The 24,415-nt window shown below is 41.0% G+C and overlaps 1 protein-coding gene across 1 annotated transcript; it reads left to right on the plus strand.

The window, feature by feature from the left end:
- The first annotated feature begins 487 nt into the window (after positions 1-487).
- Positions 488-24,077, plus strand: slc15a2 (solute carrier family 15 member 2). The gene is made up of 22 exons (XM_030758928.1): positions 488-740; positions 2,366-2,453; positions 4,807-4,948; positions 7,573-7,665; positions 8,087-8,186; positions 9,038-9,128; positions 9,206-9,283; positions 10,304-10,386; positions 10,510-10,593; positions 10,752-10,841; positions 12,142-12,186; positions 12,459-12,494; positions 14,899-14,987; positions 16,413-16,494; positions 16,765-16,890; positions 17,514-17,672; positions 18,878-18,924; positions 19,047-19,154; positions 20,642-20,741; positions 20,838-20,981; positions 21,257-21,361; positions 22,652-24,077. The coding sequence occupies exons 1-22, from the start codon at positions 732-734 to the stop codon at positions 22,856-22,858; spliced, it is 2,106 nt and encodes a 701-aa protein (XP_030614788.1). The 5' UTR covers positions 488-731; the 3' UTR covers positions 22,859-24,077.
- The last annotated feature ends 338 nt before the right edge of the window (positions 24,078-24,415 follow it).

Here is a 24,415-nt window from a genome sequence, read left to right on the forward strand (position 1 = left end):
CACACACACACACACACACACACACACACACACACACACACACACACACACACACACAGATCTTTGTGGGGACTCCATTATCAGGGATGTTACAAGGACTATAATTACCTTAACATCATGCATTCCCTAGACTTTTAGGTTAACCTTAACTATCATTTAATGATAAGCTTTGTCCTAAAACAACTGTAGGAAACACACACACACACACACACACACGCACTTTATCACCACCGCCACCACCGATAATATTACTCAGAGTGAATTTAATAATAATAATGATACACTCGAAGTCATGCAACCCGAGTTAAGAGGCAGTTTGATCATCACATCCAGAACACATTGACCCTTCATCCCACAGTCAGGTCTGCGGCTGAGCGTAACAACGAGGCTATTGTACGAGCAGATCCCGCTTCACTACAACTTGCGGACCTCCTCCCCAAACAGGGAGTTAAACACTTTGTAAATGTGTGCACATATAAACACCCATCTGCAGCTGGCTTTTAATACTTCACAAAAGAACGAAGTCCGGAGGCGCGCTGCGTTTCCAGAGGGAACAAGTCCAATCTGTGTGGTGGAATATTAACTCTAAGTCTGCTTTAAGAGCATAAATGTCCGAGATTTTACATCTGTGCCTCCAGAGAAGCGGAACAGAGTGGGACGGACTTGGATGTCAGTCAGGAGCTCCCGGTGCTGCCGTAAAGATCCCAAACTCTCGCATCAAATAAGACAACATGGGAAAGGTAAATGTGCTGTCGGTGATGTTTTGCGGATTGCGCACACCGAGTTTGCTCATTTATTTATTTGTTTTTTGTCTGCTGCTTGTGGAAACGGTTTCAGAGATGCGTGGTAAAAAGTTGTCTGCGGGCTGGAACGCGGGGACACATGGGAGCAGACGGTGCTTCGGACGGCTGTAAAGGAAAAAAGTAAAGTTTCTGACTTGTATGTCAAGCAGTAGACGAGGGCTACAGAGTCAGAGAGGAGTTTTTCCTTTGCGACCCGGATCTCACCGAACCGTTACGCTCAAGTCTTATTGGTGAGATGATGCAACAGGCGATTCCTCCTCTCCAGAAATAAACCCGCAGCAACACCGCTGCTTGGAGAAAGCGGGTGCCGCATGGAGCCTGCACGAGTGCGTTTTTGGACGCAGCAGCTCGTTAAAAGGATCATTTTTACATGCGTACAATACAACTTTACTGAATCACCAGAGGTGCCATGCAGAATATAGATACCCTCAGTAAAAGTCTCCAAAATTTTGCGGACTTTTTGAAATTTTGTTTTCACGTTTCGAGGAATGCACCTAAAATCACACGAAATTAGACGCGGAGATGGGAGTAAATGTGATGAGTTGTCTTAGTAGCAGTTTAAAAGACCCATTAATAAGTAGTGATGCAGCAGTCTAATTTCTCCCGGTAACTTGGCAATCTGCTCCACATAGTAGAGTGACTGTGATTCACTGACTTCCTAAAAGTCATGCTGATGAAAATGAAAACACTGACCTCACATTAATTACATCCAGTTCCAGATCAGCGAGTTCACCATTACCAGTAAAAGGCAACAGCCCAAATTCTACAGAAGCCTCCATTCTTAGCAGCCCGTCAAGTATCTGTTTATAATTTAACGTGTAGGCAGTTTGTATGAAGCAGCAAGCACTGATGTAAATGATAGACAAGAGGAGCTTCTGCTGCCAGGTTATTTATTTCAATTAGTGTTACTTTTCTACAGTTTTTGCTGGGATAATGTCATTGAATGGTGATCCATTTCCAAGGTTGTATCTACAAAGTGGTTGTTAAAAATCTGCAAAGCTCTAAATTCTCTCCAGAAGCTGGACCGAGATAACATTTGACATTTCTGGCACGACAGATGGTCTAAATTGTCAAAATGTACTTGAGCAACAGCGTAAAGCTGCAGTTAATTATTGCTTATAACACCCCATTGTATAGTTATATAGGTACTGTATAAGGTATATAATTGTATTCTAAATGTATTGTTAAAACAGTGAAAACAGATAAAATGAGCAAACATGCAGTCTGACCCAGAACTACAGGAATGGAGATTTTTCTTCATTTTAGCTGAACCTGGTGTCATTACAGCTTTAAACCTATGAAACCTTTATTTCTGCATAATGATTAACTTCAGTATCTCGGGAGACTGACTATCAGGAAGAATGCTGCTACATTCCTCCCTTTTCACGTCAGAGTATTCTCTAATAGAGAATAAAAGTATTCACCGAGTTATTGTTTATATTTGACATAGTGGATTCTGGATGTACTTTTATTTCAGTGTGACTATTTAATCAGTGACTCATAATGTGTACTGTTTAAAAAGCTTTGAGCCTCATTCTGTTGATACATTTTTCCTCTTTCAGAAAATCTTTGGGACCAATTACCCGGTCAGCATCTGCTTCATCGTGGTGAATGAATTCTGCGAACGCTTCTCCTACTATGGCATGAAAGGTATGCAGGAGGATTACAGTACAAATCAATATAAATCAGTCTAAATAAAAACACAGTTTTGGATTGATGGAGTAGTTTTAGCTTAAATTGGTTGACAGATTGAGAGTTTAATGGGGCAATATAACAGAGTGGCAACAGATGTCCCCTCACATGTGTCAAAGAGATTGAGATCCCCGAGGCCTCGTCCACCTGGGACTGTCTCAGTAAGGGACTTAATATCCAGCCCTATTATAGTTGTTCAAATATGGAGTTCAGAAATATGGCTGGGCTATGGTAACTTTGCTTGAAATGCAGCATTATAAATGTAACAAAATAAGCGAGTAATCATTCTATAATGATAAGATATCTTTATTGTCATTGCACAATACAATATAATTTTTGTTGGAGCCATCCTCCAGGTGCCGAAAATAATAAATAATAATAAATATAATAATAAGACAGCTGGGATTAGCTCTTTATCTCCATGGGTCATGATGTACAGAAACACTGTAGAAAATAGGAAGCAAGCATTGTGCAACCGGAGACGTGCATCCAGAGTAAATCTCTGCAAGAGTTGTAAAAAAAATGCATCAGGCCTTCTTACAATTAGAATAGCACAGAGTGCTATGACAGAGTATATCTGTATGTGATTTTGCTAATAGTTAATCATGCATAATTCTAATCAGTATAGTGAGTAAGAAAGTATCATGTTAGGAGGATGAGCTGTGCTGATCTGTGTATGTTGCGATGAAAAGAGGAATTGCAGTAGGGCCCTGTTTAGGCAGGGCGTGTGATACAGGAAGGCACGGTTGCCTCACAGCAAGGAGGTTCTGGCTATGAATCCAACATATGGCGGGGCCTTTTCTGTGTGAAGTTTGCATGTTCTCCATGTGTCTGCGTGGGTTCTCTCCCGCTACTCCAGCTTCCTCCCACAGTCTAAAGACATGCAGTTAGTGGGGTTAGGTTATCTGGTGATCCATAGATGTGAATGTCTGTCTCTCTGTATTAGCCCTGCAACAGGCTGATGACCTGTCCAGGATGTACCTGGAGCTACATTAGCTCTATATTAGCTGGGATAGGTTTGGGGTTCGTCCTCTAGTTTCCTGTGGAGTAGAGAGCAACATCTGAAGAAGGGATTTTGGAGTTCACAGGTCAGAGGATTAACCCCTGCCCAACCACTGTGGACTTAAGAATTGAGGTTATAATCTTTGCCCTTTTCTCTACTCATTTTTGGCGTGCTGGATTAGAGACTCTGTACTGAGTCACTGCCACCCCCATTTGGACTTTATCAGCACGGCTCAGAGAGGAGTGTGTCTCAGGCCTGGATGGACCACTTCTCCTTTCTTTTATTCATTTCAAGACTGCTATCAGAAACCTGCATTAGCATAGAGTAGATTAGTTAAGTGTATGTATGTGTGTGTGTGTGTGTGTGAGTATTACATCTTTTAATGGTTCTTATAGGTTGATCTAGCCCTTAAAAGTAACAGATCGCTGGGGAATATTTTCCTGGCCACTGAAGTAATAACCTAGCCATTTTACCAAGAGCGAGGATCGTAGAGCAGAGCTGCTGTTAACGGGCGTGGCTGGTGATCGCATTCAACTATTAGGGTTGCTAGTTGATTGGATCATCAGAGGACAGCAGGCTCGGCACCTGGACGGTAGGCAGTTAGAGCGACAGGAGCGTCCTCACCACCTGATTCCCTGTTAAGGAATAAGAAACTCGGACCCTTTAAAGCCGGTCCAGACTTCCTGTACAGGAGAAACCGGCTGGTCCACACACGACCTCACTTATCTCCACAAGTGACAGATTTACTTCAGCTGGTTCACACATGAATATGTCACACAAAAGTCCAATTACCAGCACTTTTAAGCTGATACGTTGTGTCCACAATTTCAGCTGAAATGAGTTTAACTTGACCGTCTGAAACGTAATTATCAAACACCTGATCTGAAGTGTCTCTGTAGGCTTCAGGTTAGAATGCCTTACCTTACCTAAATGACACATTCAAACCCAGAAAGTTTATTTCAGGATCTTCTGAGGTTAAAATTAAACTCTGTGAAGAATGAGCTTGTGATGACAGAGCCACTGACAACACAGAGGTGTCTGGGTTACATTATTTAATGTGGTGGAGTTGCCTGTGATTGACAAAAGCTTAAAAGGGATATTTACAACACAATCATGTGGCATTGCTGAATTTATGAACCGAGGAGGATTCATTGAAGGGATTCTGAGTGATTGAAATCTTTAAGAATATGACAGGTCTTGTTGAAATCTTGAAATCACTGTGGTCTTTGGGTGTGGGCTCAGGCTTATTCACCCCCTGAGCTGATTCACAGCTTATGCTTGTATGTGTGTGTGTGTGTGTGATTGCAGCATTGCTGACACTCTATTTCCTCAACTATCTGAAGTGGGACAAGGACCTCTCCACTGCCATCTACCACGCTTTCAGCAGCCTCTGCTACTTCACACCCATACTGGGAGCTTTCATCGCTGACTCCTGGCTCGGAAAATTCAAGTGAGTCCCTTTGTCCCTCGGCTTCAAATGGCCTAAAGTGTGGGATCAAGCACATAAAAACTGTGATACCATGCCATGCAAATGACCTTAAGTTTATGTTAACTGATATTTTAAGTCCATAAGTCAAAGTTTTAGGTTATCTCAAAATTTTGACTTAACAACTTGAAATTTCAAGTTATTTTCTCATAAGTTTGAATGTTGAAATTTTGAGAAAATAACCTGACATTTTGATTTATGGATGGCAATTTTTTTTTTTTTTTCAGTGACAGAAACAAGCTTACATGCCAATATGATGGAAGAGTACTGAAGTTTATATTTTTAAAAACCCCTCAATGTTCCAATAGGAAAACACTACTGCAGCTGATGTACAGTTGTGCTCAAAGGTTTGCATACTCTGACAGAATTTGTGATTTTTATTTGTCCATTTTTCATAAAATATAAATAACACAAAAACTTTTATTTCACTCATGGTTAATGGTTGGATGAAGCCATTTTTTAAAAATCAAACAATTGTGTTTGCCTTTAAAAAAACAAAACAAAACAAAAAAAACAAAACAAAAAAACAGTGACAACAGAAACTACTCAAATGACCCTGAACAAAAGTTTACCCTAGTGTCATGGTTGCTGTGGCAGGCCGGAAAGGCAGACCCCAAAAGCAGGACTCAAAAATGTGCAAAAATGAACTTAAATGACTTTATCGAAAATGAGGACCATATAAACAAATGAACTGGGGTGGTCTGTGGCCAGAATTAAAACTAGGGGGAACAAGGAACGGCGACGCACACAGCTGGAACATTGACAACAACACAACGAAGAACAGAAGAAAACTGAGGCCTTAAATACACATTAGGTAATCAGGGCAAGAGGAAACAGCAGGGCACAGCAGGTGAAGCAAATGAAACTAATAACAGGGGAAGCAAAACTAAACTCAAAGCATGGGAAACACAAGACTGTCAAAATAAAACAGGAAGTGACTAAAGAAGGAACACGGCACAGGGAAACAGAGACACAGACATGGGGACAGAAATGCAGACTAGTCACAACACTGGGAATAAAACTCAATACGGAAACATAGAAGGTCAGGGGTAAGACAACAGGACAAACAGACACCAGAACACAGATGCCGGGGAGACAGGGATGAAGGAACCAGAAAACCACAAATGATAAAGCCAGAACTAAGAACAATGAAAACCAAAACAAACTGGGAAAACACAGGGAAAATAAAATTAAACACAAACGCTGGGCAGACGGCCCAGGACCACGACACCTAGTTCTTAATACCGTATATTACTTCCTTTAACATCAATGCCAGCTTGAAGTCTTTTGTGGTAGTTGTGGATGAGGAACTTTATTTGCTCAGATGGTGAAGCTGCTCATTCTTCCTGACAAAATGCCTCCGGTTCCTGTAAATTCTCAGGCGGTCTTGCATGTGCTGCATGTGCGAGATCTCCCCAAAGTGGCTCAATGATATTGAGGTCAGCAGATGGCCGCTCCAGAACCTTCACTTTTTTCTGCGATAGCCAATGACAGGTCGGCTTGGCCTTGTGTTTTGAATCATTGTCATGTTGGAACGTCCAAATGTGTCCCATGCGCATTTTCCGGGATGATGAGTGCAGATTTTTCCTCTGCTGTTCATTTTGCCATCAATTTTGACCAAAGTTCCTCGTGCCTGTGTAGCTCACACATCCCCAAAACATCAGCGATCCACCTCCATGATTCACAGCAGGGATGGTGTACTCCTCTGTGTACTCCTCTCCAAATGTAGCATTTATGTATGTGGACAAAAACTTCCATTTTGGTCTCATCGCTCCAAATAACTTTGCTCCAGAAGTTTTAAGGCTTGTCTCTGTGCTGTTTGGCACATTGTGGTATTGGCACAGTAGCGGCTTTCTTCTGGCAACTCAACCATGCCTCCTTATTGTGAATCTTGAAAACAGCCACACCACTTTTTTTTTTTTCTTCTTCTTCTTGTTAATTTTTCCTCTGCATCCCGAACACTTTTCCTGGCAGTTGTGGCTGAGATTTTCCTTGGCCTACCTGACCGTGGCTTGGTTTTAACAGAATCCTTCATTTTCCACTTTTTAATTAGAGTTTGAACACTGCTGATTGGCATTCTGAGCTCCTTGGATATCTTCTTATATCCTTTTCCTGTTTTATAAAGTTCAGCTGTCTTCTCCCGCAGATCCTATGATAATTCTTTTGCTTTCCCCATGACTCAGAATCCACCAGCATCAGTGCAACACTGGATGAAGCATCTGTCAGGAGCCCAGAAAATCACTGACTTTTTATACACACACACACACACACACACACACACACACACACACACACTAATTACAAAAAAACAGATCTCAGGTGAGGACGGTTTTCTTTAGCAGCCATTTAAACCCACGTATGTCATCTTGTGTGTATGTTATCATGACAAAACTTTTTAGCTGTACATCCATCATGCGCCTGCCTGATCATGCAGTGGCACATTTTATGGTTGTAAAACAGCATGCAGTATTTCATGCCTTTTAAGCTGCTAGCTTTGACTAACATGGCCTGTTACTGTGAATGAATCATTCTGACCACACACAGAGACTTTGAATAAGCCCTGAATGCTCACAGTGTGCTCCCCACAGGACCATCATCTACCTGTCCATTGTTTATGTGATCGGCCATGTGGTCAAGTCGGTCGGAGCCATTCCCACTGTGGGAAGCACTGACCTGCACATGTAAGTAATCGTGAGCTAATTCAGTCCCTTTGCACAATCAGAGCGCAGCACTGTTAGAAGAGAAAGAGATGTATTCCTGTGTGTTAGCCTGCGGAAGTATAATAATTAGTCATATTTATTGTCCTGAGGAATGTGAGTATTGATTTCAAAAAGGGTCGAATCAGGATAAAGTTATTTGCATGGTCCATAAATGGCATGTCAGTGATAAGCACCAACTGCAGTTTCCCACTGCTGTCGATTTTCCCATAGATTTGATTCCAAGATTCTTGGAGTGCCACACCTATGTCTTATAATTTGTCAGCTAATCTCTTCTTTCTTTTCAGTTCTATATTGTTGTTCTTATACACTATGTCTAAGTTTGCAACAGCAGCTTATTTGTATTGTGTGTGTGTGTGTGTGTGTGTGTGTGTGTGTCCTACAGCGCTCTGTCCATGTCAGGTCTGATACTCATAGCTTTGGGCACGGGAGGAATCAAACCCTGCGTGGCAGCGTTCGGAGGAGACCAGTTTGACGAGGAGCATGTAAGCCTCTGCACGCCCTCTTCTTCAGTTTGAAGACATCAAAATGTTGTGGCTGTCATGTTGCCCATGAACATTGAGGAAACCAAATTAGAATAACCAGTCAGTCATGTAATTCCTAAAAGAATAGTTGAATTATAATATTTTGATACACACAGCGAGAAAATAATGGTATGAGAACTGCTCATTTTCCAAATGAAGTCCAGCTCCCTGTTAATTTAGAACATGTTTTTGAGGTGCATCCTAGTGTGAACTATGTGCCCATCATCAAACATTAGCTACTTCACCACTCATTCCTCTCAGAAGTTACCTGCGGCATGTAGAAACTGGCAGTTGCTTGCTAACCTCTTTGTTGTTGTGTAGAAATGTGCTTTAAACTCTGCAGTGCTTCAGATACTTGGTGTCCACACAGTGCTTAGGAAATATGTGAAAATTAATCTGAAAGCAGCACAGTGGCGTGGTGGTTAGCCTCACAGCTAGAAGGTCTGGGCTGGGGTCTTTTTACGTGTGGAGTGTGCTTGTTCCCTCTGTGTTTGTGTGGGTTTTCCCTGGGTTTCCTCCCACAGTCTAAAGACATGCAGTTACTGGGGTTTGGTTAATTGGAGTGTGAATGGTTGTCTGTGTGTTAGCTCTGCGACAGGCTGGCGACCTGTACAGGGTGTACCCTGCCTCTCGCCCTATGACAGCTGGGATAGGCTCCAGTCCCCCTGCGACCCTGAACAGGATAAGTGGAAGAGAATGGATGGATGGATAATCTGAAAGCTTGTATCTCTTTAATACCGTAGTTATCATGTGGACAGCTTGTAGCAATATTATCTCATGGAGGAACTCATTATATTTTTGATTCCCTCTAGACCACTGAGAGGCAGAAATTCTTCTCCATTTTCTACATGTCGATCAATGCTGGCAGCCTCCTGTCCACTGTGATTACACCCATACTGAGAGGTGAGTATTCATAGTCTTACGTGTTACATTATATCCAGTGAGGCCCACTGTGTGAATGACACATATCACTCCTGCAGGTGATGTGCAGTGTTTTGGTGGAGACTGCTATGCTTTGGCCTTTGGGGTTCCGGCAGCTCTGATGGTCGTGGCTTTAGGTGAGTTTCCACCTAAACATATATCACGGAGAGATGACAAACATACTGTATTAAAAGTTCATTCTTGACCTTTGAAATGTGTGCGTTTGTAACGGGAAAGTTATGTTTACCAGTTAGTGATGCATCAGCCACAGCGGCTGGGACATGTGACGCTGCATACACCCCATAAAAAAAATGTATTAATACTTATTCTTTGTAGGTTTCACCCACCTCTGGCTGGCTGCAGTACTGAGCCAGTACGCACAGTCCCTGTGACGTCTATGAAATCCTTAAAAAAAAAAAACCCATGTGCTGCCATTTCTTCCTCTGCACCATAAACATGTACGCATACATAAACTCCCCATTAGCACACATTTCAGTACTGTACCTGTGGCTCATCTCCAAAAGGAGTGAGGCAAAAAAAAAAATGTCTGTTCTCTCTTATAATATAGATATGCACATAATGCACATGTTGTCTTTTTTTTTTTTTTGATCAAAATCTTCAGCTCATTTTCTTTCTTTCTTTTTTTTTTTAGGAATGCATCATTAAATGCAACATGTGTGCCAATGATATATGATGCTCCTATATGACAATATTGCGCAAAGTGTTGACCTATATGTCGATCCCACCAGTTGCATTTTCAGATCTAAGCTTTAGTGGAGGCTGCGATCTGCATGCTGAGCCTGCATTTTTACAAGCCAGCCTTTCTCTTGATCAAGGTCCATCCACATTTATCCTGACAGTCAATTGTCTCTGCCTCTCGGTCCCTGTCACCCCTGATCCTTTTGGGATTCATGCTTGGCTGAATGCTCACTTTGAAAACAAAAGGCCTGAAGCAAGTTTACAACATGATAGATTTTATTACACTAAAGCTTTCATTAGCCAACGCGAGAGGACAGACCGTCCTTAAACGACCGAACACACATAAGTCAATATTTTATCGGTTGTTCTGACATTGAGGCAGTCATTTGCTGTCTCGAACCCCAACTGTGATCTTAACTCTTACAAGTCCAGTCTGACTCTTTATTTATCATGCACAGTTGTGTTCATTGCTGGCAGCAGTATGTACAAGAGAACTCCTCCCCAGGGAAACATCCTATGGGAAGTCTGCTCTTGCATTGTGGTGAGTAAACACATTCATTTGGTGCGTGTTATTGCCAAGAATCATTAAGATAGATATGAATTTTACACTTTGTGGGTGTCTTTCTGTCCATTTTCATTCCCGTTCTTTACCTTTGGCCTGCAGTTTGCTATCAAAAATCGTTGGAACAGATCGAAAAATGACCCATCAAGAAAGCACTGGTTGGACTGGGCTGAGGAGAAGTACTCGGTAATATCAGAAGATTCATACTATTAATTCTTCAATGCGGAGGATGTGTTTGAAAGTTATCTAACCAGTGTGTGTGTGTGTGTGTGTGTGTGTGTGTGTGTGTGTGTGTGTGTGTGTGTGTGTGTGTGTGTGTGTGTGTGTGTGTGTTTTACTTACAGATGCGTCTGATTCAGGAAATAAAGATGGTTATACGGGTTCTGGTGCTCTACATCCCCCTGCCAATGTTCTGGGCTCTCTTTGATCAGCAGGTAAAACAAAATAACAATAAACTTTAATCACCTAACACTTTATCAAAGATAGTTGCAAAGTGTTTTACTGAATCAAAGCTCACCAAAAATCAAACAGACCACTACACACAAAATAAAATAGCAAACCTGAACAGTTTGAATAATATGACAGGTAAGATAAATTAATTAAAAATGATGAATAAGTCAATAAAGAAAAAAAAAAACAGTTATGATGTACAAAAGCCTTTCTGCAAACATAAGCTTTAAAGAGGTTGCGGTGTAAAAGTAGTTGGTAGAGAAATCCACAGCTCTAACACGAAAAGGCCTGATTTCCTTTAGTAATGAGCTGCAGGAACAGTTTCAGCTCTGTATCAAACAGGTACAAAGTGCACAGCGAGGATGGGAGCGATGTGATGTTATCGCTTTGATTTTGTTAGTCTGCCAGCTGAGTTTTGAATGAGCTGGAGGCAGGAGATGGACTTTTGGTTGGGATAAAGAAACAGATATTCATGTTCCCAACAGGATTAATCTCAATAAACCCTTATCATCCTTTATCTCATTTTATCATGTCACAATACTACTTGGTTTTAATTGAATTTATAGCAATTTACCTGCAAAAATGAACGAGGTGTCGGGCAACTTGGTGGAGATTCTAGGAAGTTGTTTACCCCAGTTAAAACTGTGTGGTACTCAATCCTCTGCAAAGAGGCAGCTGTAGCTTATGTGCTAAAATGAAGCAGTCTATAATCACACAAAAAAAATTAGAATGAAGGCATACCTGTACTGTACAGTACATGCTGTATAGAAGCAAATTACTGTGACATTTAAATTGTGTTTTCCTGAAATCCCTCTTCATGTACATATCAGTCATTTAATCCCAGTTTAAGCAACATTACAGCAGTAGCTTCATTTTACTGAATGATCAAAATGAAAGCCAACACTCAGTGCCCTTAGTACTTTACATACTGCTCTTGACCTGTATTCAGTGTCAGCACAAGATCAGCGCATGGTGGCAAAGCTTTCTTGCAAAATCCCATAATTATCTGTTCTGTTCTCCTCCCACCAGCCGTCAGCACAACCATCTGATTATAGAAAAGCCCCAAAGCCACATTCAACATTCCAGCCTCTCTTTCCTCCTGAACCCGTTCTTCCTTTAATCCGACTGATTTGAAACTGATTCCTTGTCAGACGTTTGCCATCTCTTTATTTATTAGTATCCCATCCCGGAAAATTAAGAAATCGCATCTGCTGTGCTCAAACAGCGGAGCTGTCGCCTTAAACGAATTCAGCAGTAACAGTTGGTGTGTTCTCTTTATTGCAGGGTTCCCGCTGGACACTTCAAGCCACAAGGATGAACATGGCCTTTGTAAGAGTTTGCTTACGTGAAGTAATGGTGTCTAAATGTTCAAATGCTGATAACGCATTTTGTTATCAGTGGGCTGTTTTTGATTTTCTTCTGATTGTACAAACTGTCCTGTAGAAGAGCGCTTTTCTTTGTTAGGGTGTTGCTGCAATTCATCATTTTATTCCACTAAATTAGATTGTTTATGGCTTCGATAGATGGTGCACTCAACAAATTTAGATTTACAAAGTTAAAGTTTAAGTGGATCTCCTATCTTTATTTTGTTTTTATTACAGGGAGACTCCTTCGTGATTAAGCCTGACCAAATGCAGGTATGTGCAGCTCATTCAGCTCTCACTGGGATGTTGTTTGTGGGCAGTCTCTGCTAATCTGAATAAGCAATAATGAAAGGCAGAAGGTCCAGAGAGAGGAAGACATTGAATGAGGTGGCTACAGATCCCTCAGGCCCTTCTTATGTGACAGTTCTCTGTACGGTAAATGATCCACAGTACGTTCCCAATGTTTCAGTGAGCCTTCACACTGTGTGTCAGTTAATTTTTGGCTTTGGAAACAAGGCCTGAGTTTTTCAGAATTACAAATATTTTTACTGCATATTGCCTACATTTACTAAAGGAAACAAAGAGGATGCGATGATGAGTTTCCATGCACTTGGAAGTACACTACAGTATCTCACTGTACATCCTGTATAATGACAATAAAGGCATTCTAGTCTAGTCTAGTCTATAAGTCCAGTGTTTCAAAAATGACAAACCTCATCAGCAAAATATGGACTGAAACACAGGAAATGTGGATTTATATATGTAGCCATTTCACACATGACCTCTGCACATTGTTGGGAGAGTCTGGCTGAGACTAACCAGACCAGTTACCAACAAACTGAATGTGGGACGTGCTATTAATGCTGTAAGGTAGCATTCGTGACTGAAAAAAAAAACTAAACATGCACAAACTATGCATGTTTCAATAAGCAGTTTTCTATACAGCGATGTAAAAACTCTTTTTTTTTTTTTTTTTTTAACAGGGCTCTATGCAGTATACCCTTACAGTTTCCATATTAATTAAGAGGGTAAACAGCAGCCAGGTGCTGCTAATCAAATTCACTTGATTCATAACCACCAAATGTGAGCACCTCTATAAAAACAGCAGTTTTGGCAGTTCGCTGGTCTGGAGCATTCAATGCCACAAACACCTCATAGCAACTGTCAAGCACGGTGGTGGAGGGGTGATGATTTGAGCTTGTTTTGCCGCCACAGGACATGGGCACCTTGCAGTCACTGAGTTGATCATGAACTCCTCTGTAGACCAAAATACTGCTAGAGTCAAATGTGAGGCCATCTGTCCAACAGCTAAAGCTCGGCCTGGGTCATAGAAGAGGAATGGCTGAAAAAGAAAATAAAAACAGTGTGTTGCAATGGCCCAGTCAACCTGATGCTGTGGTGGACCCTTAAGAGAGCTGTGAAAAAAATGAATGCCTCAATGAATGGAAGCAGAGCAGACCAAAATTCCTCCACAGTGATGTGGGAGACTGACAAAGTGCAGAAAACTGCTAAAGATAGTTCTGCAAAGCTGCTGAATCATCAGGTTGGACTTTCTCAGGACTGCATATGAAAAGTTTTCTGTTTCACAAAACTGAATGTCATTAGTCTCCCCCTCCTTCCTTTTATTTGTGGCAGTTTATGACGTCGTAGTTGGTCACAATTTTTTTCCCGCTAGCAAAAGGAGAAAAAGATGGTGACATGTTAACCTGCAGTTGACCGCTGGTCACGGCCTTCACTGCTGCCTTTACAGCCACTGGATGAAAGCCAGACTTTCCTTTATGGTCAGCATTGATTGTAGTTTGAGAAACTGAAAAAATAGTAGTTAGAAATGGCACAAACATAAACTACTTAAATCACTGTGGCTAACTACCAACAAGCGACTGCAAAAAGTGATTAAACTGCCAGTTTTACTCATAGTTCCACTATTTTCCAACACTCATGCGTGTGGGCGTGTTCGTGTTTTGTTATAAAACAAAATCATTTAGACCTAAATCAGACCTTTTATGCACAGTCGAAAACAAACCAAAGCAGCACATGTTAAAATAATATAAAATAAAACATGTAAAACTGTTGCTGTCAGTGATTCCATACAAACCTTGCACTGCAGCCACTTTCACGTCTGCAAACTTTCTTGGCAAGTGACCTGCATAGTCAGTTCAGTTGGTATTAAGTGACTGGCCAGTAAAACACATCACACAACTTGACCATAAAGTGTTAATGGTTACCGTGTCTTTAAAATTTAAAGTTTAAGGACTGGGCATAAAAAAAAGAGCTTCATGTTGTTCTGACATAAACAAGCTGAAACACCCTTAAAGTCAGTCCCTCGCAGCCTCTGCTAGATTTCAAAGCCAGCGTGTTTGAGTGCAGCACAAAAAGTGATGGAGTGTCCTGCATAGCTGTCATGTAATTCTAATGGAGAAGCCATCAGCCAACCTGAGTGACAGATTTTACACATTTTTCACTACCGATGAAAACAAGCCCCATTGTTGCCGTCTCTCAAGTCGCTCACTAAGGAAGACCGATGTTTGACTAGGCTAAGTGATGCAGTTATTTTCACGAAAAACACTTTTATGGTTGTTCATAACTGCAATCCCACCATCTCGGTTTATGATTTTATTTGTTCTAGAGCTTTCACAGAGTCATTTAACATGGAGTTTTCCTTTCTCTTGTTGTTTAGATGTTGAATGCTCTGCTGATTCTTATCTTTGTACCCATCTTTGACCTTATCATCTACCCGCTCGTTACACTCTGTGGAATCAAGATCACGTGAGTAGAGGCTTGTTTTATGTTTTATACTGCCACCTTTATTGCATTTGGGATTATTTTGGAAATCTCACACTGGAAAAATGAGCCATGCAACCTCGCAATTATTTCTCAGGGATATGCCTTAGGGAAAAAAAATAGTTAATGACTGAGGGAAGTGTCTGTACACACAAAGATACTGTACATTTAAAATTTTAAACTTGATGAATGTTTAACACTCTAAACTGTACTTTTACACCTCACCCTGCTTCCTAAGTACTTTTGCTGTGTATAATAAATATATATTATTTGCTTGGTTCCCAGAACAGCCGTGCCTGCAATATGCTTTTTTTTTTTTTTTTTTTTAATGCTGTTATCTCGAGATCTTTTTTGATAAGATCTTCTATCAGGTGAATATAACTAGGATTTTTCAGGTTTATGGCATAGTTATGGACAGCTCGGTAGCAATAAAAAGGCAAGTTATCAAGTTACTGAAGTTATGAGTTACAGGAGGGTCACTGAAGTGCAGTTTATTGAGAAGTTGCAGACTAACTGGACTGCTCTGAAGGTTATATATAGTATAGACTGTGATTTAAGTGCCGTGTCATGCACTGGCCAATAATCTGTACTTATCTTGTACTTTATTTTAGTAATAATATTATCACACCACTGTTTTCCTGAGTGCTGTGGCTCACACACTGGTTACCTCTTTTTTTTTTTTCTGTCTTGCAAAGATGAGAAAGCAATTCAAGCTCATACACCAATAAAATCATCTTATTATATGCATGATCCACAGTGATGAAGTTACAGGGAAATGGAAATGCTTGGCAAAAACAGGATGTTGTGAATATGTTAAACTCCCTGAAATTTCACAAAAATTTTTTCAGTGGACGTGTCTCTTTTTTTGAACTTCTGTAATTTTCACGCTGATCTGTGATTTTAAAAAAAGAGGAAGCAATTGGTTATTTCTCTGGTAACAAAATAATAAGCTTTCAGTGGTCTCATGGTGCTTCATATTGTAAGGCGAAGACTTTACAAGCAGACAGCAGATCTGTGATCAAGCACTTGGTGACAGTAGGAAGGAAGAACTCTCTTTAAACAGGAGGACCAGGATTAGGGATGGATAGCCATCTGGCATGAATGGTGAGGTGGGAGGTTAGAGGAAAGAGAAAAGAAGTGCACAGAGAAACAAGCTGAAACACAAACTGTAGAAGACAAAAGTTAATAGCATGCAGTAGGTGTATATATACGGTATATAAATAAAAAGAAGTGAGTGGAGATGAAATCCTTAGTGCATCATGGGAAGTCCCATGGTGGCTGATCTCTGCTTCAATCGAAAGCTTAAGTAAAACTATTTTAATAGGCACAAATGTGCTATTAGCTGACTTTCAGGATGGTTAAAAAAGCAGTGAAAGACATGTGAAGGGCACCAACTCTCTCTGCCTTCAGGCCTCTGAGGAAAATGGCCACAGGCATGGTGTTTGCAGCCCTGGCCTTCGGAGCAGCCACGCTGGTGGAGGTGAACGTTGTGGTACGTATGAGCAGCAGTCATGGATCTTGCTGAATCTCCAGTTATATAATCACGTTGGTAACTCGCAGTTTTAAAGTTTGCATGCCAGAATGGCAACTTAATAGTATAATGTGTTGATGACTCCATACATGTCATTTTGTTTAATGTTAATTTGCATTTCTTGCATTCCCACCTGACTCTGCTCTGTAACATACAAAGTTGTATCTATTATTGTCTGAACTGGTCTAAAAGGGTTTTCTCTGATATTCCTGATGCTTCTCGCACTGCTAGAAAACTGTGGTGAATCCTGCGCCTGCAGGGAGCTCTCTCCTGCAGGTCGTTAACCTGGCTGAAGGCGACGTCAGTCTGAAGGCACTTGATGCCGATCTGTCTCTAGAATCAATCCAGTACCTCGCGGTAAGAAGACTGCGAGAGGTTAAATGTTTTATACTTTTCCCCGTCGGTTAAGGCGAACTGAATTAAAGACCACATTTTCCTGAAGTTCAATAGATTTTTGATGTTCTCTGCACTTCAAACAAATGTCAGGATTGTAGGCCGACCATTTCCCAGAGATCCAGGCATGTTTGAGTGTGTTTTCCAGGGTTCATTGGCCCCCTTTACTTTTATTTAACAGGAAATTGCAGGACAAATGCAATTAGAGGTGTGTGTACTTGTACCGGAACAATAGATAAACAATATTCAACTAATGCACATAAGAACAGGATAACAATAAACTAAACACTTGGTGCACCATTAACACTGAACATGCTGTTTTAACTTGATTCTTCCAACTCAGTGTCTAAGCCTCCAGCTGTTCTACAGAAACAGGACGCTTTATGACTTCATTCTGGCAAATGTTTAATATAAAGTTTCTAATTTAACTCTCTGCACAGAAAGGAGAGAAGTTAAATCTTCTGGTACTGACTGGTATTTTATGTTACTATGTTTGTTTTATCAAAGATGGTTTATTTGATGTGAATGTTGTGTATAAGAAGCTGAATATTAACCCTCTGTTTTCTCTCTCGGTCTCTCTGCATCAGGACCCTCCTCAGTATGAGATCCTTCCGCTGTCCAACGGGCAGCTGAAATTTCAAATCACCTTCAATGGATCAACCTTTCAGTGCTCCGAGGATGCTCAACAACACAAAGCCTACAGTGTCATCGTTTACCCCGACACTGATGGAATCAGCTGCAAATTAGTGAGTGCTCCTACAAACTGCTACCATTTATCAATATTGTTGAATCTTATGAATTAAAGAAGCAACAGTATGAACTCTGGATATTATTTATTAGAGTTAAATAGAAAGGCATAGGGCAAAATGCAATATACCATCAAAAGTATCAACAAACTCTCAGCCTAACTAGAAACTCAGAGTTGGTTACCTCTGAGCATGTGAACAGGAATACTAAATATTCCACAGTCAACTGTTAGTGGTGTTATCAGGAAGTGGAAGAGGTTGGAAACGACAGCAGCTCAACTATGAAGTGGTAGGCCACGTAAAATCACAGAGTGGGGTCAGCGGATGCTGAGCTGCATAGTGCGCAGAGGTCACCAACTTTCTGCAGTCAATCACTGCAGACCTCCAAATGTCATGTGGTCTTCAGATTAGCTCAAGAGCAGTGCACAGAGAGCTTCATGGAATGGGCTTCCATGGCCGAGCAGCTGCATCCAAGCCTTACATCACCAAGTGCAATACAAAGCGTCAGATGCAGTGGTGCAAAGCACGCTGCCACTGGACTCTAGAGCAGTGGAGACGTGTTCTCTGGAGTGATGAATCACACTTGTCTGCCTGGCAATCCGATTGACGAGTCTGGGTTTGCAGTACCTGTCTGACTGCTTTGTGCCTCTACTGCTGTCACATTTTAATTTTAATCTCGCTAAAATCTGTTTGGTGCACATTATTACATCTCTACTAGTTAAAACTGAGGTCAGTTAGTAAAGAGAGGCAAAAATACACAGAAATTCAGATTGTGATGTTTTAATGTAAGACTCCATCACACTAACACACATAGTAACAGGAGATTTATACGTCTGCATTAAACCTACACCGTATGTACGTCATAACCACAGACCGTTCTGAAAACCTACGCAGTGACCAGTAACTGCGCTCCCTGTCGAGGCAGCCCACAACTATTGTGATTGGCTTGTTTAGTACCGTCGATTCCTCCTGTGCATTTCCGGCTAATTTTTTCACCGCAGTTTTTGAATGGATCAGTGAGAGGATAACAATCAGGGCTTCAATATAAGGAATAATAATAAAAGCTTTTAATTAAATATGTATACACTCTCTTTGAGTGCTGATCTCCAGAAATACACGATTCTAAAGTTTAAATAATTCCATTAACTGTAAATTGAAAACATGGTACAAGAAACAGTAGATGCTGATGTTTTTGAATCTTTCAGGCGGAAGACTACATAAAGAAAAATGAAGATGGGAATCCATTATTGAGGTAGAATGTTTTTAATCTCACGGCTGTTACTAAGCTTTTTTATGCTTAAGCTGTAAAACATTTGAAGCTGCTCGTTCTCTTTGCTGCTTTAAAATAAAGGTCTGCTGGTTCATGTTTAACAGGTTCCTCAACACACAGCCGGAGGCCGTAAACATAACAGTTGGAGATGTGAATTTCTACGTGCCCCCCAGTTATGATGTGACTCTTAACAAGACCGTGGCTCGAGGAGAGTGAGTAGGATTTTTGGGAAGTGGTAGTCAAAGCTAGAATAAAAAGCCCAAATCCCAAGGCCTTTTTCAGTATAAAACTGAAAGTAGCTACAAAGGTTTGCTAACTTGACAGCCATAAACACGGAAAAACTGACAACTGGCAAAAAAACAAACAAAAAAAAAATAAAGGAAAAAGAAGAATAGTTACTTTTTTAATAAGTCCATGTCAAAATGTAATGACTTACAAATTCTTTGAACCCAATACTAATCAAAATTGATTTGAATTGAAGGTGCAGAGCAGGACTCAGTCGCTGGACTCAGAACAAAAGCGTAATAGGGTTTTTTATATGCAGTGAGGCCGCAGGTATTCAGAGAATGATAAAGTGCGGTGGGTCGGGGGCCAAATTTCAGTTAAGTCTGCAGAATCTCTCCACAAGAAAAAAATTGAGTTCCAAAACAATGAAAGGCAGACTGGAACACTGAGCAGACGTGAGGAGCTGAACCACACTACTGCAGTTAGTGCAACGATCTGGCATCAACTGGAGGATGTCTTCAGCTTTAATTGGCAGGAGGTGATGAATGATTGCCAGCAGGCAGCAGTATGCCTGATGTTTCCGGGAACATTTCGGCCCATGGCATCCAGAACTATGTGTGCTAAAGGCACCATTAATACTAAACAATAGTTTTGGAGTGATATAAAGTGCTGTGCACTTAATATCTTTTTCAGAGGTGGTTTCTTTCAGCGACAGAACCAAACCATATTCTGCATGTGTTACGGCTCCTTAAGACAAAATAAATCTGGCTGGTCTGCCTTTAGCCCATCCATTGGAAACGTTTGGTGCATTATGAAATGAAAAATGCAAGAAAGGAGGCCCCGAAATGTTGAACTGGAATCCAATTGAAATGTGCTTCTTTTGGGTGGCTGTGGGTCAGGAGCAAGAGCGGGTTGTCTACTAATCAGGAGGTTGGTGGTTCGACCCCCAGCTCCTCCAGCCCACGTGTTAAAGTGACTGGAAAATATTCTGACCCTGTGTTGACCCTGATGTATCCGTCAGTGTGTGAATGTTAAATGCACCCAGGCATAGAAGTGATTGGGTGAATGAGGCTTTTAGTGGGAAGTGTTTTGGCTGCTCAAATAGAGTAACAGTCCATTTACCAAAAACAAGAAAGATTTCTCAGTTTCAATATTTAATGTTGCCTTTGTACTATTATATTTAAATATCAGATCAGGTAAAGATAATATTTTGTTCTTTTCAACATTTAACGTTTCTGGATTGTAAATTAACATTCGTTCCTACACAGACTGAATGAATGTGAGATTAAATTCCAGGACCGGATATTCAAAATAACTTTATTTTACAGCTTTTGTGTGAATTCATGTAGAAGTTTCCCCTCAGTTAATTCCCAGTGTTAGCCAGTCTGTTAAAACTCCTCAGTTCAATATCAGCTTATACTTTGCTAATCAAACGATGCCGTTTTCTTCCCCTCACTGTTCTGCCTCTGGATAGATACACTGATGTGATCTGCACCTCACAGTCAGGGAACTCCTCTAAACTTAACCTGGGACTGCTGGACTTTGGAGCTTCCTACACCGTCATACTCACGGAGGTCAGGATACTTTCTACACAGCTGCCATTTTATTTCATTCATCACAGATCCTACCAGCCTTACAACATGACAAAACTCCTCTGTGTCTCTTGTCAGGAATCGGGTAAAATTGCGACTCACAAGATTGTGGATGTGAAAGCCAACAATGTGCACATTGCCTATCAGATCCCCCAGTACGTCCTCATAACTGCTGGAGAAGTCATGTTCTCCATCACCGGCCTGGAGTTCTCCTACTCACAGGTGATGCGACACTCACTACCTACCACAATTATCTGACTCATCTGTATTCTTAATGCTCCACTGAAAATCTTTGCTTTGAGTATTTAACACTGACAATTTGCTGGCTTGAAATATATAAAATAGTGCATCTTCTGCAAATGCTGCCCCAGAAATTGATTTCCCACCACGTATCTGTTTCTGTCATATTATTAAAATGTCAACTTTTAAATATTTGTACAGCCCCAGGGCTGCCAGCTGTCTTTATTTCACTAACCCTGGATCTCTCTTACCTCCAGGCTCCAGCCAACATGAAATCAGTGCTGCAGGCTGGCTGGCTGCTCACGGTTGCATTTGGCAATGTGATAGTGCTGATTGTGGCAGAGGGGGCGGGACTGGAACAGGTATGACTTTGTGGGGCTTTGTGGGAAACATTAAAATCTCTTAAGCAAAAAAAAAAAAGAGAATGGTCTATACTTACTGGCCACTTCATTAGGTACACCTGTTCCAACTACTCATTAACACAAACATCTAATCAGACAGTCACATGGCAGCAACTCAGTTCATTTAGATATGTACATATGATCAAGATGTTCTGCTGGAGTTCAAACTGAGCATCAGAATGGGAGAGAAAAGTGATTTAATTGATCCTGAACGTGGCATGATTGCTGGTGCCAGACGGGCTGGTCTGAGTATTTCAGAAACTGCAGATTTACTGGGATTTTCCCGCTCAACCATCTCTAGGGTTTACAGAGAATATATCCAGTGAGTGGCAGTTCTCTGGATGAAAATACCTTGTTGATGCCAGAGGTCAGAGGAGAATGACCAGAGTGCTTCAAACTGATAAGGCTGCAACAGTAACTCAAATAACTACTCATTACAACCACAGAATCTCTGAAGGCACAACATGTGGAACCTTGAAGCAAATGGGCTACAGCAGCAAAGAGCACACTGGGTGCCACTCCCGTCAGCTAAGAGCAGGAAACTGAGGCTACAGTTAACACAGGCTTAGCAAAATTGGACACTTGAATACTGGAAAAATGTTGCCTGGTCCAATGAGTCTGGACATTCAGATGGTAGGGTCAGAATTTGGCATAAATATGAAAGCATGGATCCACCCTGCCTGGTATCAACAGTTCAGGCTGCTGGTGGTGTGATGGTGTGGAGTATGTTAGTACCACTTGAAAATCATTTAAATGCCACAGCCTACCTGAGTGTTGCTGCTGATCATGTGCATCCCTTTATGGCCACAGTGTGCCCATCTACTGATGGCTGCTTCCAGCAGGATAACTCACCATCATCTCAAACTGGCTTCTCGACCTTGACAGTGACATTTACCAGATCTATATCCAATAGAGCACCTTTGGGATGTGCTGGAATGGGAAAATCACGTGCAGCCGACAAAACAGTGTGATGCTATCGCTTCAACATGAAGCAAAATCTCTGGGAAACGTTCCCAGCACTTTATTGAATCTGTGCCATGAAGAATTAATGCTGTTCTGAAGGCAACAGGAGGTCCAACCCGGTACTAGCAAGGTGTACCTAATGAAGTGGCCAGAGGATGTATAAACCCTAACTAGTTAAAAATCTTGTAGTTTGAAAACTGAATTACATCAGTGCAGTGTTATAAAGAAGTATACTGAACAGCTGAGCCTGTCTTCACTGTGTACACTGAACTGTCTCTGTTATCTCAGTGGATCGAGTTCTTGCTGTTTGCCAGTCTGCTGTTGGGGGTCTTTATCATCTTCTCCATCATGGCCCTTTTTTACACCTACGTCGACCCTGAAGAAGTGGAGAAGATTTACCTGGAAAATTCAGTGAGGGAGGAAGACGACAGTGACTTCAAGAAGAAAAATAATGAGATGGAACTGAAAAAAACAGGAAAGAGCACCAGAATGTAATTTCGCTCTATTAGTCACACCTCATTATCCTTTTGGCTGCTTTATGCTGTTTTTTTTTTTTAAGGTATTATTTGAGTGAAAATGAAACTCTAAGACATGATTGTTGGAGATTTCGTGTGGTTATAAAGCATGGCACCTGTGACAACATTTAATATATTTGGTGAACGCTCCCGTTTCAGGGTTGATGACCGTACAAGGAAAAAACCTCCTGAAATAAATCGAAAACATGAAATGGTGTTCGAGGGGGGATAAAATAGTCTGTCATTTCCTATAAAATGATCAATAGTGTTATTAAAGCATGTTAATAATACACTGTATATATTTGCTGCATGTTAACTCCATGTCAAAATGCTGTGATGTTTCATGATAATCACAAGCTGTACCATCAGGGACAAAATGTATTCAGTTCGCTTTGTGTGGCTGCAACAATCACAATAATACGGTTTGATTTTCAGCTCGTCATTAACAAACATGTAGCTCCAATGATCCAGGTTGGGGGGGGGTTATCCTTTAAGTCCTTTGATAACACTGTGACACATGCAGCTAGGTTTGGATATTTAATATGAATTTTTTTTTTACATGAATTTCATGTAGTCGATGCTTGAAGCCTCCTTCACTCTGCATCCACAGACATTTTAAACTCTTGTGTATACGTGGAAACCCAGATAGATTCATCAGGGCATTTGGGGTTCAGTATCTTGCCCCAGGACACGAAAACATATGGATGCAGAAGCTAGGGATTGAACCAGCAACCTTCTGAATAGTAGATAACCTGAGTTGCCATGAACTTGGTCAATCAAAAAAGTATTTGTACTAATTTTAGTACTTGTAGCCACCTGTGAATGATCCCCCTGTAATGTTATCTGCTGCACTAATGCTGAAATGAACTCACTGTCTGGCAGGTTGGAAAGTTAAGGCAGTTTTCACGGATGGATTTTGATATGTCACAGCAGGAAAATCAGAAGTATTAAAATTATGAAAAATTTCCATGTAGCTGCTTCATGTCGGGGGTCTGGTGTTGTTCATGCTGCTCATCGGGACACTTGAACAGAAACAGAGGCACCTGTGCTTTCAAATCAACCAGTGTGCTGTTAAAAAATGAAAAGTATGTGTGGATTTTATTTTTTGGTGTGTGTGTGCTCGAACTTGCTGAAACTGATATGGTTTTTGTCTGTGGTTTGTTTCGTGACAATATGTAGGGAAAAGTGTAACTTGTGGTTGTCCCTATCAAGTTCTTTAAATAAACTTGTTTTGTGACATTACACTGATGAAAAAGTCTGATGGCTCAAAACACCCACACCACGTGACCATGGAGTTTAGGCAGGCGAGCTACCAGTTATTTGGGCTGAGGCATATAATTCAAGCTTATTACAATACCCACAAACACACAATACCAATAAAACAATACCTGATGTGTCATTTGTTTTGCCGTGGATTGTGAAGACCAACATAGGTCATCCATTCACGTAACACATCCAAAGAGTAAATATTTTCATATTCAAATAACTGTCATATAGATGAGAAAGAGAAACTGCTGGGTGAGCTCCACTGACTTAA

The sequence above is a fragment of the Archocentrus centrarchus genome, chromosome 21 (genome assembly GCF_007364275.1).
Source record: "Archocentrus centrarchus isolate MPI-CPG fArcCen1 chromosome 21, fArcCen1, whole genome shotgun sequence".
Taxonomy (NCBI): Eukaryota; Metazoa; Chordata; class Actinopteri; order Cichliformes; family Cichlidae; genus Archocentrus; species Archocentrus centrarchus.

Bases quoted from the DNA above. Each gene is read 5' to 3' on its own strand.
- slc15a2 (XM_030758928.1), top strand. The intron at 9,284-10,303 runs GTGAGTTTCCAC...TATCATGCACAG, and splicing joins TCTGATGGTCGTGGCTTTAG to TTGTGTTCATTGCTGGCAGC. The intron at 18,925-19,046 runs GTAGAATGTTTT...CATGTTTAACAG, and splicing joins GATGGGAATCCATTATTGAG to GTTCCTCAACACACAGCCGG.